The sequence below is a fragment of the Capricornis sumatraensis genome, chromosome 1 (genome assembly GCF_032405125.1).
Source record: "Capricornis sumatraensis isolate serow.1 chromosome 1, serow.2, whole genome shotgun sequence".
NCBI classification, from domain to species: Eukaryota; Metazoa; Chordata; class Mammalia; order Artiodactyla; family Bovidae; genus Capricornis; species Capricornis sumatraensis.
In genome coordinates, this window is record NC_091069.1 from 23,791,704 (window position 1) to 23,805,891 (window position 14,188).

The following is a 14,188-nucleotide window of genomic DNA, read 5'->3' on the forward strand; positions in this document are numbered from 1 at the left end:
GTTCTTTGTTAGTTCAATTTACTGGGTCATAGTTGATTTCAGAATCTAGTAGGGTAGAAGGAGAAGGAATTTTTCTCCCGTACCTTTGCAACTGGAGCTACCCAGGTGGCACTAGTGGTAAAGAATCTGCCTACCAGAGCAGGAGACATAAGAGACGTGGGTTCGATTCCTGGGTCGGGAAGATCCCCTGAAGAAGTACACAGCAACCCACTCCAGTATTCCTGCCTGGAAAATTCCACGGGCAAAGGAGCTTGGTGGGCTATAGTCCATGGGGCCCGCAAAGAGTCAGACACGACTGAGCAACTGAGCACACACACCCGCCACTATCCAGAAAGAGAAAAACACATTCAAGACCAGTAAAGAAATGGGTGGGGTGGGGGAAGATAAAAATGAATTGCAGTTCACCAAACTGAGGCATTCAAAAGGAAACAGCATGATATTTATTCTAATTTTATTGCCCTTTTCATACCTTACTTGTTCCACTGACAATCTGATGAGGTTGAAAGGTAATACATAAAACAGTAAACCATAAACTTTAAAATATATGTAAACATTTGAGCAAAATAGGTTAGTGGAATTCCCTGGTTGCCCAGTGGTTAGAACCCAGTCCCTTCACTGCCCTGACCTGGGTTTGATCTCTGGTTGGGGAACAAAGATCCCAGAAGTGGTGAAGCACGGCCAAGCAAAAACTAAAATGGGAAATTAACTCTATTAGAATAATCCATTATTTTAATTAAAAAACAAAGACTATAATAACTCAACATCTTCTTCCTATTTAAGCCTAAAGCAATCTATATAAATAAGGAATTCCAAAAAAACAGGAAAATCAATGCTCCTCAGCTTATAGCTTAATGTAAAGGGGGATGAAAAAGAGCAAATCATTTAAATATATTGTCAATCTTCTGCTTTGACAAATTATTTTCTCAAAAATGTTTTTCTAAATGAGTACTTTAGATGATTATTTAACAAAAGTGAATATATGAACATGACAGATGATATAAATGAATCAATACTTTTAAGCTATTTAAATGTAATTAGAAGCGTAATTTAATAAAGATTTTGAAGCCTGGTAACTATGATTCATTTTATAGGAGACACTTAAAAATTTAGAAGTATTGAACTAGGGGAGTTTCACCAGAAAAAAAAAAAAGAACTGATTAGTCAAAGTCTTAACTTTTAAACTTCTATTTTTAGTTTTCATCTACCAATTAAATAATCAATACTGCTTCTAATTAACTTATAAATAATGCAGGCTTTATTTATTTATAAAAGTAATACATGTTCATTACTAAAAAATAATAATCATTTAGACATGGGAAATATATGAAAAAAACTCCCTCCAATCTCTCATTACTTACTACCTACCACATGCTCAGCCCGGCCCCAGTGATAACTGCTCAGTTTCCCCTTTGAGAAATCCTTTTCTGCGATCTCCTGCACACTTATTTACAAAGGACCACACCTATGACCTGTGAACTTGCCATCTCCATGCTGGCTTGATGTAGGAGAGCCATGCTGCCTGACACAGCTCTGACTTGGCCTTGGGAAAACATGAAATATTAACACCTGGGCAGCAGAAAGTTGGATCTGTTGTCTTGTCCCCATTCTACAAAATCTTAGTGTTCCTTCCAAAGTGAAGCAGAAATATCTAGAGACTTTTATATGCAGGGTGGCAGAATATGCCACCCCCAAAATTGTATGCAGGGTGGCAGAATATGCCACCCCAAAATATGCCACTCTGGTGTAAGGATTATTTGGGGCTGGAGGCAAGGAAGAAGAAGCAGATAAAAGCAAAGCTCTTTGTCCTCTATTTGCCTAAAAGTAGCACATAAATTTTGGTTTTCCTGATGGTTCAGTGGTAAAGAATCCGCCTGCCAATGCAGGAGACGTGGGTTCAGTTCCTGGGTCTGGAAGATCCGCTGAAGGAGGAAATGGCAGCCCACTCCAGTATTCTTGCCTGGAAAACCCCATGGACAGAGGAGTCTGGCCAGCTACAGTCCATGGGGTGACAGCTGGACACGACTTCACGACTGAACACCAACAACAAAGGACATAAATGTACATTGTTCTCTTCACTCTCTGCCAGGAGGAACCAGAGTTCATGACTGGAGACAAATTTCAGCTCTTATAAGGCCAAAGGCAGCACCAAAGGAGTCTACATCACAAATAGGGCTTATGTCCCATTACTTCCCCACATATTCGCCACTCCTAGAAACTCCAGTCTACAGCCACACCACCCTGAACACTCCCGATTTTGTCTGATCTTAGAAGCTAAACGGGGTCAGGCCTGGTTAGTACATTGGAAGCACTGATGTTGAAGTTGAAACTCCAATACTTTGGCCACCTGATGTGAAGAACTGACTCATTTGAAAAGACCCTGATGCTGGGAAAAATTGAAGGCAGGAGGAGAAGGGGACGACAGAGGATGAGATGGCTGGATGACATCACCGACTTAATGGACATGAGTTTGAACAAGCTCCAGGAGTTAGTGATGGACAGGGAAGTGCTGTAGTCCATGGGGTCACAGAGTCGGACACGACTGAGCAACTGAACTAAACTGAGAAATCCCAACTACTTTTCCTTTGTCTTCACACGTCTCTAGAAACTGTTTCTTTGATGTTATATAAGCCCAATTTCTAACCAACCCTCTGAGTTACTCCATGTATCAACTCAAAGTACACACTAACAAACTCCTGCTTATTTCTCTCATTAATCTATCTTTTGTCAACCCCATTTTATAAGGCCCCAGCCAGAGAACCTAGAATAGTAGAAAGAAAAAAAGAGTTTTCCTTCCCCTACATATTCTTTATCATATGTACCTTTACTACAGATGAAGAGTCTCTTAAGGTTTTAATTATCATACATGATACAACTCACCTTTGATTTTTTTTCTCTTCTCAGTAGAGAGTCTCCAATCAGGATTAAGGTCATCGTAGCCTGGCTGAATTTGAAACACAGGCACATAAATTCTTTGTTCAACAAGGTAAGAAAATTATAAGAACATCATCAAGAACTTTGGACTGTTTTAACAAAAATGAGGCTTTCCTTTGATCTTAGTGACACCAAGGTGAAGTATCTTTCCAAAATCTTGAAGAGCAATTGTTCGTACACTAAAGATGCACACATGCAAGTACTGTGACTCAATTTAATGAAGGAAATAGCATCAGAACAATGATAGCAGGATCGTAATTCATACAAATGAAAGGAGACTACACTAACAATTCTGTGCATGCGCGCAGACACACATACACACGCATACTGGGAGGAGAACAGCTATGCTGCTGTGAATAAAACACTGCCCTGGATGGAAATGCTACCCTGCTCATAACCTGAGCAGCCCTTCAGGCCTCAGCTCCCACAGCTCTGAGATTGGACCCCACAACTTTCGTGTTAACCCCACTTCCAACTTTCTATGACTGAATATCTACTAAATCAAAAAATATATATATATATATAACCAGGCAATCCTCAAATTCAATACATGCACTGTCTAATCTCATGGCAACACAATGTCCTGCCCACTTTTGTGAACGTCAGGACACATCACTCCCTCTCAAACATAACAAAACAACTGAGATTAAGCCACTGACATTTCCCAGGCCCGCTGTTAATTCCATAACCTCCAGAATCACAATACAGTATGGGGGGGAGGGGGCAGACCACAAAATATCAGCTGGGGGTTATCTAAAATCTTAAGCTAAGAAAAAGTGAGGCTCTACTTATGTCAATATGTGCTTTTTCATCTAATGCAAGAGAATAAGCATGTATGCATTATTATCAAATTATCAGTGGCTAATATGTTACAGTATTGAAACTGGCATTTTTTTCCACAGGCTGAGAGTACTTTCTGCTCTCCACTACTGTGACAAGTCACTATGTGTGGTCCCTGAGAACAGAAGATATAATTCTTTATCAGAAAAAAAAAGTTGTCATATAAGGCTATTTATATACTAGGGAAAGAAATGGATTGTTCTAGCTTACTTAACTAAAAAAAAAAAAGATTAACTTTCAAAGAATTAAAATAAGGTATGTACCACAGAAAATAATCAACTAAATTCAGATCGTTATCTGACCATTTATAAGGCACCTTAGAAGCTTTCAATGCCTCCGAATCGGCAGCTGCACCTCCATGAGAGCACAGGTGCCCGCCAGTATCTGTTTATGTGATGCCATGGGAGCCTCCCACTTACATTCTAGAGGACACAAAGGCAGTGTGGAGCAACACTTCCAAACTTTAAGCCCCACAAATAACAATGATTATGATTCAGCTTTGGGTAAATTAAAAGATGTACAGATTACAGAGAAATTTAACAAGAACTCTTGTGAGAAGTCATCCCATTGGCAGAAATATTTTCAGAACTCAAAGAATCTTTCAATTCTTTCAGAATTCAGAGATGAGCCAGAGGACCATGAACAAGCAGTGTAAGAGTCGACAGAGGCAACACTCTGGGACCAGGCTGTTCCACGGAGATTGTTTAAACAACAGGTGTCTCCTCTTGTGAAACCCATTGTAAAAACAAGGTGAAGAGCTCTTCCCCTGCCTCCAGGTCTCTGTCTGTGGTCCTCGTACTCCCAGCATCTGTCAGGGCCCACCTGTCACAGCAGCTAAATGCTGAATGAGGGAATGAGCTCATCAATCTTTTGGATCGCTGAGTTCTAACTAGGATGGCTAAGCTATAGAAAAATTAAGTTGGCATAGTACAAATATTCCCACACCTCCTCAAAAGTGTGGTTTCTTCTGATATTTAGCCAATGAACACTGTGTGCTTACACTGTGAAAGAAAAAATCAGACATTACAGGCCCCATACTCAAGGATATAACTAAGAAATGGGTATAAATAACTATAACCCAAGGTCAAATTTGGTAACTGCCCCAAAAAAGACCTACAGATAAGAGTGCTAGGGGTCCTCAAAGGATGAAGAGATGATTTTGGATATAGGCTTCAGGAAGATGAGGACTTCCCGGGTGGTGCAAGGGTAAAGAATCCACCTGCCACTGTGGGAGAGGCAAGACAAGGGTTCAGTCCCTGGGTTGGAAAGATCCCCTGAAGAAGCGAATGGCAACCCACTGCAGTATTCTTGCCTGTAAAATTCCGTGGACAGAGGAGCCTGGTGGACTACAGTCCATAGGGGGAAGGGTGGGTGGCAGGAGTTCGCACAGAGTCAGACACAACTGAGCACGCACACGTACACTGAGAAAGATAAAGGGAGTTGAAGCAGAACACAGAAAGCCTGACGCTGCTGTATACACTGCTAGCTGGATAAGACTTGGATGTGGAAAATGGACGGAAGACGACATTCCAGTCAGAGGACACAACATGCAGAGGACACAGGCAGGGAAATACGAGCCTAATCCAGTAAAAAGAAAAAAAGGTCAAAGTACAAGACAACAGGGCATCTTATTCTAATTCTACGCATTATTTTTGTTTGGGGGGTTTGTGGGGAGAAGAGGATTAATGAGATCATTTTTTCATTGAGCTGATACGAACATAACATAAAATCAACCACTTTTAAAAATGAATAATTTAGTGCTATTTAGTACATTCACAGTGTTCTGCCACCTCCATCTAGTTCCAAAACCTTTTTATCACTTCCAAATAAAACCACTTAGTCACTGCACCTTTACTTCGCTTTTCCCTTCTCCCCAGCCATCAGCAAGGTACCCTCTGATTCTACGGATTTACCTATTCTGGGTATTTTGTATAAATGGGTTCTAACAATAGGTAACCTTGTGTGTCTGGCTTCTTTCAATTATAATAATGTTCCCAAGATTGACCTAAGATGTCACATTCATTCCTTTTATATGGTTGCATAATATTCTACCACAAGTATATACCACAATCTGTTTGTTCATCCTTCTATTAACAGAGATTAGGCTTATTTCCAGCTTGTGGCTGCTGTGAACATGTATGCAAATGTACTGTGTCTGAGAACCGGTTTTAAATTCTTTGGGGTATATATCTAACTGTATCTTTATCTTAGGAGTACACAGCAATTCAGTCTACATGTCTGAACTAAGCATTCAACTTTACAATATGTGGGAATTTGATAGAATTATCTGTACAGTATATTTAAGAAAGAAGAGCAACAATATCCCAAACTTAACTCTGCCTCAGGCAGAGGTGACCTGCCAGACCATTATCCTGATGGCTTGTCCCTCACCACTTTCTAAGCTGACATTTGCACTGCTCCGCGTGTACTATTCAAACTGGCCCAAACTTACCACTCTAGAACCCCAAGGACTTTACCTGTGAGAACCATGGTCTGGCTCTGCTTTACAGCATCTGACACAAACTCTGGAGGCTGTTGCTCTGAGGATAGGATCACCAAGCTCCCAAGACCTCTACAAACTACAGAGGTGGCATTCACTCCCAGTACTTTGTTGATACTCTCTAAGAAATAACCTCCATATCACTTTTTCCTGTAGGACATGCTACCATATGTCTGAAAACAGCCTAGGAGGATGCCCCAAGAATACAGTTATAGATTTTGTACAGAAAGGCTATTATGGCTAATGCATTAGGCTTAAATCTGTCTTCTCAGATTTAAGGATTTTATTTGTTGACTTCTTTTTTAATGGCTTGAAGCTAAACATAACAAAGACCCTGTCATCAATAGCATGAAAGTAACCTTTAAATGCTTATTCATTCCACAAACATTTATCAGTATTTAACACGCCAAGCCCTCTGTTAGATCTCAGGAAAGAAATGTGTGTTCAGTGTCTCTTCTCAAAGAACTGACAGTTTAGTGAAACTGTGAAAACAGCTGTGGATAAGATCCCGATTAATCACAAAAACTATCATCTTCCCACTTATCCCTCACTGAGTCATCCCCTTCACAAAATTACTCCAGCACCTACTACGTGTCAAAGAGAAAATAAAATCAAATGGAAATGGTAAGTCTTGTGTCTACTACATCTAAGGAAGTACAAATAAGCAAGTAATAAAACTTCTTCAGAGAAAAATTAAGGCCAAAAATGAGACATAAATATATAAACATAACATACGGGAAATGTTGGAAATGAAAATCACTTTGGCAATTTTACTATATATTCCAAACATGAACAAAACTTAATACAGATTTCTAGCCAGATGGATTTTCATATTGACAATGAAAGCCAAAGTATTTAATCAACTGAAAACTGGATGGAAGTAAATCATAATAGACACTTCCAAACTATCTTTAATCATTAGATTTTATAGAGAAAACACTCATTCAGACAAACCATTGTATTATGAAAACTAATAAAGTACTGTATTGCTTGAAGAAAGGCCCAGACAAGCTGAATTCACAATTTGGTAAAAAGATTTTAAGTCCATATCAGGCAACAGAAACATTAATTTTTTTCTCAGGCCAACATTCAAGGTAAAGCTGAGAGCTGACTATATATGACATGGGATTCCCAGGTGGTGCTAGAGGTAAAGAACCTGCCTGCCAATGCAAGAGACATAGGAGACGCAATCCCTGAGTCAGGAAGATCCCCTGAAGCAGGGCATGGTAACCCCTTCTAGTATTCTTGCCTGGAGAATCTCACATGGATAGAAGAGCCTGGCGGGCTACAGTCCATGGAGTCACAAAGAGTGAGAATCAAACATGGCTGAAGCAACTTAGCACGCACATACTCTCTCTATAGAAAATTCTGAAAGAGATGGGAATACCAGACCACCTGACCTGCCTGAGAAACCTATATGCAGGTCAGGAAGCAACAGTTAGAACTGGACATGAACAACAGACTGACCCCAATAGGAAAAGGAGTGTGTCGAGGCTGCATATTGTCACCCTGCTTATTTAACTTCTATGCAAGAGAAGACTCTACACATGGAATCACCAGATGGTCAACACTGAAATCAGATTGATTATATTCTCTGCAGCCAAAGATGGAGAAGCTCTACACAGTCAACAAAAACAAGACCAGGAGCTGACTGTGGCTCAGATCATGAACTCCTTATTGCCAAATTCAGACTGAAATTGAAGAAAGTAGGGAAAACCACTAGACCATTCAGGTATGATCTAAATCAAATCCCTTATGATTGTACAGTGGAAGTGAGAAATAGACTTAAGGGCCTAGATCTGATAGATAGAGTGCCTGATGAACTATGGAATGAGGTTCGTGACATTGTACAGGAGACAGGGATCAAGACCATCCCCATGGAAAAGATATGTAAAAAAGCAAAATATCTGTCTGGGGAAGGCTTACAAATAGCTGTGAAAAGGAGAGAAGTGAAAAGCAAAGGAAAAAAGGAAAGATATAAGCATCTGAATGCAGAGTTCCAAAGAATAGTAAGAAGAGATAAGAAAGCCTTCTTCAGCGATCAATGCAAAGAAATAGAGGAAAAGAACAGAATGGGAAAGACTAGAGATCTCTTCAAGAAAATCAGAGATTCCAAGGGAACATTTCATGCAAAGATGGGCTCGATAAAGGACAGAAATGGTCTGGACCTAACAGAAGCAGAAGATATTAAGAAGAGATGGCAAGAATACACAGAACTGTACAAAAAGGATCTTCACGACCCGGATAATCACGATGGTGTGATCACTCATCTAGAACCAGACATCTTGGAATGTGAAGTCAAGTGGACCTTAGAAAGCATCACTATGAACAAAGCTAGGGGAGGTGATGGAATTCCAGTTGAGCTATTTCAAATCCTGAAAGATGATGCTGTGAAAGTGCTGCACTCAATATGCCAGCAATTTTGGAAAACTCAGCAGTGGCCACGGGACTGGAAAAGGGCAGGTTGCATTCCAATCCCAAAGAAAGGCAATGCCAAAGAATGCTCAAACTACCACACAATTGCACTCATCTCACACACTAGGGAAGTAATGCTCAAAATTCTCTAAGCTAGGCTTCAGCAATACGTGAACCGTGAACTTCCTGATGTTCAAGCTGGTTTTAGAAAAGGCAGAGGAACCAGAGATCAAATTGCCAACATCTGCTGGATCATGGAAAAAGCAAGAGAGTTCCAGAAAAACATCTATTTCTGCTTTCTTGACTATGCCAAAGCCTTTGACTGTGTGGATCACAAGAAACTGTGGAAAATTCTGAAAGAGATGGGAATACCAGACCACCTAACCTGTCTCTTGAGAAACCTATATGCAGGTCAGGAAGCAACAGTCAGAACTGGACATGGAACAACAGACTGGTTCCAAATAGGAAAAGGAGTATGTCAAGGCTGTATACTGTCACCCTGCTTATTTAACTTCTATGCAGAGTACATCATGAGAAACACTGGACTGGAAAAAACACAAGCTGGAATCAAGATTGCCAGGAGAAATATCAATCACCTCAGATATGCAGATGACACCACCCTTATGGCAGAAAGTGAAGAGGAACTAAAAAGCCTCTTGATGAAAGTGAAAGAGGAGAGTGAAAAAGTTGGCTTAAAGCTCAACATTTAGAAAACGAAGCTCATGGCATCCGGTCCCATCACTCCATGGGAAGTAGATGGAGAAACAGTGGAAACAGTGTCAGACTTTATTTTGGGGGGCTCCGAAATCACTGCCGATGGTGACTGCAGCCATGAAATTAAAAGACGCTTACTCCTTGGAAGAAAAGTTATAACCAACCTAGATAGCATATTCAAAAGCAGAGACATTACTTTGCTGACTAAGGTCCGTCTAGTCAAGGCTATGGTTTTTCCAGTAGTCATGTATGGATGTGAGAGTTGGACTGTGAAGAAGGCTGAGCGCCAAAGAATTGATGCTTCTGAACTGTGGTGTTGGAGAAGACTCTTGAGAGTCCCTTGGATTGCAAGGAGATCCAACCAGTCTATTCTGAAGGAGATCAACCCTGGGATTTCTTTGGAAGGAACGATGCTAAAGCTGAAGCTCCAGTACTTTGGCCACCTCATGCAAAGAGCTGACTTATTGGAAAAGACCCTGATGCTGGGAGGGATTGGGGGCAGAAGGAAAAGGGGACGACGGAGGATGAGATGGCTGGATGGCATCACCAACTCGATGGACGTGAGTTTGAGTGAACTCCGGGAGTTGGTGATGGACAGGGAGGCCTGGCATGCTGCAGTTCATGGGGTCACAAAGAGTCGGACACGACTGAGCTACTGAACTGAACTGAACTGATCTGATGTGGACCATTTTTAAAGTCTTCATTGAACTTGTTAACAATACTGCTTCTATTTTATGTTTTGGTTTCTTGGCTGTGAGGCAAGTGGGATCTTAGCTCCCCAACCAGAGAATTGAATCCACACCCTCTGTATTAGAAGGTGAAGTCTTAAGTCCCTATATACTATATACACTATTTAGTATATAAGGTCTTATATACTATAGTATATGTTGGCCACCTGATACCAAGAAATGACTCATTGGAAAAGACCCTGATGCTGGGAAAGATTGAAGCCAGGAGGAGAAGGGGACGACAGAGGATGAGATGGCTGGATGGCATCACCGACTCGTCGGCCATGAGTTTGAGCAAGCTCCAGGAGTTGGTGATGGACAGGGAAGCCTGACATGCTGCAGTCCACGGGGTCGCAAAGAGTCGGACATGACTGAGTGCCTAAACTGAACTAATACGTATATAAGTGTATATATAGTACATATATAAGCATATAGTACTTGTAAGTGTATATATTTTAGTATACTGCAGGCAAACAGTATACTGTAGTCTTATACTTTAGTATCAGTCCCCATATACTATATACACTAGTCTCCATACATTATATGCACCATTTTAAACTAACTGGCTGTCCATTTGTTTCCTAGAGAAGCCACAAAGAAATCCAAAGCCTGCCCTAACCTGGCCCAAGGCCACTAGACTATTGCTGGACAAATGAAAAAGAGCAGCTATTGGAAGTGTTTTTCAGTTGTGTAAGGGTTTTTCAATATTTTCAGCCAGGGATGAATATACAAAATGACACCACATATTTGGTAAGTGACAGTACGAAAAAGTCAAAGAGTGAAAGTATCAGTCGCTTGGTCATGGCCAACTCTTTGTGACTGCATGGACTGTAGCCTGCCAGGCTCTTCAACCTATAGAATTCCCCAGGCAAGAATACTGGAATGGGTAGCCATTCCTTTCTCCAGGGGACCTTCCCAGCCCAGGGACTGAACCTGGGTGTCCTACCTTGCAGGCTGAGTCTTTACTGTCTGAGGCACCAAAGAAGTTACACTATACCTTTTGCTTAGTATCTTCACATTCCCAGTTATCTCTACATAATGAAGCACACAACTCCAGGTGCCATTCATATCAACCACATAGGTTGTCTCTCCTTGTTTCCCATTAACATCTTAGCTAGTATCCAACGTCCCCACTTAAAGTCAGCATTTCTACATGTAAATACTGTAAGAAGAGTCTCTGGGGGGTGGCAGGGGGCAGGCTTGACCTATGAAGTCAGAGGACCTGAGTCAAAATGGAATATTGATTCTAACATTTAGCAATCTAAATTAACTTTCTTCAGCACTATTCCCATCTCTTAAAATGAATTAAAAGCATGTTCTGATTAATAAGATTGTGAAGTAAACAAAAGAAATAAAATTGCTATTGACAACCAAGCTTTACTATACCAGCACCATTTACTCCCAACAATCCCCCCCCCCAACACCACCAACAGAAGCAAAATACTAACACATTATTTTCTTAATTTGTTAATAATTTCCCTTTCAAGACTATGAATGTCTTAAGGGCAAAGGACTGTGATTTATTACATTTTCTACTCTAGGACTCAGTACAGATTCAAATACTTGAACTTTATTATTTTATGATAATATTATAGGCAATAACTATATAGCACTGTTACATTCAAGTTTTGTTACATTTATTCGACTGCACTATTTGACATTTTTTTACTTAAGTATAGCTTATGTACAGTATTACATTAAGTTACAGGTGTACAACACTGATTCAAAAATTTTACGGGTCAGACTCCATTTATAGTTATGATAAAATACTGGCTATATTTCCTGCGCTGTACAATATATTCTTGCAGTTTATTTTAAACATAAAAAGTTTGTACCCCTTCATCCCCTACCCATATCTTACTGCTCCCCTCTTCCCTCTCTCCACTGGTAACCACTAGCTTGTTCTCTGTTATCTGACTAGTACACTAGATTTTAGTAACTCTCTCCAGACATTCAAGTCCAAATCTAAACTGTCCAATACCCAATGCGATTAATCCCCCGAATACAGGTGAAAGACTCAAACACGGTATGATTGTTCAAACTCCTTTTGTTGAACAGTTAACACCCTCACCTCATGTCACCACATCAGAAGTACTGTAGATATCCATCATAAAGTTAAGGGTTTATCAGCGAGAGGCTTTCTCAATTACTTATTCTAGTATCTGGTACACACTATTAACAGCTCTAGAGTTCAACATATCTCAGAGGGCTGAAGAAATCTGTATTAAGTGCACTGAGAAAAAGAATTTGTCTCTCTTCTTTTAAAGATCAAATAAAATAAAGCCTGATAAAAAGCTTAACCAATAGGGTTTTCCCCGCCTTTTAAAAAATATATTTATTTTCTCACATGGTCACGGAAAGAGCATAGACATCAGAGCCAAAGGGCCATGAAACCAAACCTCAGGTCTACTGCCTACTTGCTGAAAAACCGTAAGGCAAAGCAAGCGCTCAGTAAATAGAGGTTATTATTTAATATATATAATTAGAGTTAATTTTGTAAAAGCTACAAGACTATTACATACCTGCACCTCAATCCTACTGAGTTCTGTAAACCTGATACATTTATTTCAGAATGCTCTGTTAAAATGCTGAAGCCTCCTAGCAACTTGTTTATTGATGGAATGAAGTTTCAGAAAGTAAAACAGAAAAGGGTGAGACAAAAATAGGGAGCAGGAGAGGAGGGTTCAGGGAGCAGGTGTAAACAGCATAATGACCAGACAAGAAAAGATGACAGGTAAATGGAGGAGCCGGTACAGTATTCCAACCATAACCTCAGAATTGATAAGGTTAAATGCCCTCCCTGTTCTCAGCTTTGCACAGAAATTTACTGTGAAGCTAGCACTGGCAGGGGTCTCAGAGGGCAGTTTCAGTTCTGTTCAGCTAGAGTCTTTCCAGGTGCTGAGCAGCAGCTGTCAAGGGAGGCGCTGGCAGCCCCCAGCCTGCGAGGGGCAGCACTCTGGAATGAGGATGTGCTGAGCAGCAGTGAGAATGGCCCCAAAAGTAGGATCAGCTCCAAGGACATCACTAAGCCACGGACCCCTCAGCAAAGGACCCCACTACTTGAAAACGTCCCTGGTGATGACAACTAGGGTCCATGGTTTTCAGTTTTGTGAGTCCTAAATCCTCTTTCTTCCAGTTTACTCAGGCATTCAAAGGAGGTAATTTATACCAAGCAAATAAAAAGAAACTGATACATAAGACCCCAAAATGTGTAAATTATAATAAAAGGTACAACTAGCTAGGAGCTGTATCATCGTACCGTCTTGTCTACAGGCTGTATGAGGAGCACTGAATCAGAGCTACAGGGGTGAGGTGGAAACTCAGAGGTACGACACAAACACCGGGCTTCAGCAATTCCTGACGAACTGCCTTCTAAACTCTCGGGGTATTTCTGTTCAAAAGACTCTCCCTAAGACAACACCATAGGCGAATTCCTGGCCTGAACTCACCCCTCCCGTGGATCCCTGTGGCCATTTCTCAAGTCCCTTCGTTTCTTTTCACATTACTTTTCTGATGACCTATTTCAAACCACTGAGATATCTAAATTTACTCACTCCTGAGTTAAGATTCTTAAACAATTTTTGTGTTTTTAAGAGAATCATTATTAAAAGTTAATGAATAACATTCATGAGCTGAAGTATAATAAATTATAATGAAATTGATTGGCAAATAAGGATTAAAATGTCTAGCCAGTTAAAAACTCAAATGTGTGCCAATAAAGACTACAACAGATGCAACTGATCTTTGCAAGCAAAAAAAAGTATCCAGAATTTTTTTAAAAAAAGAGCATACTAATGAGTTTTTAAAAATAGTGCTTATTCAATATGTATGACATTCCAAGATACTCAAAAGATGAAATATGAAGTGTGCTTCAGAACTCGATCAATGCTTCTATTATAAATGACTTTAATAATCAGTGTTCACCTTTAAAGAAAAAGTTTGCCCAAATGTAAAATTTCCCACATAAAATAGAACATCAGGGTCTATTCCAATAATGAAAGGTAAATATTTCATCACTGTACACTGATAACCATGAAAAATGCATGATACCTTCTGGATC

The 14,188-nt window shown here is 40.3% G+C and overlaps 1 protein-coding gene across 1 annotated transcript in view; it reads right to left on the reverse strand.

Moving 5' to 3' along the window:
• NBAS (NBAS subunit of NRZ tethering complex) overlaps positions 1 to 14,188 on the reverse strand; it is a 335,202-nt gene that overhangs the window by 240,540 nt on the left and 80,474 nt on the right. The window contains exon 13 of the mRNA XM_068975288.1: positions 2,878 to 2,941. Coding sequence (XP_068831389.1) covers positions 2,878 to 2,941 — 64 coding nt within the window. The remainder of the gene's footprint in view (positions 1 to 2,877; positions 2,942 to 14,188) is intronic.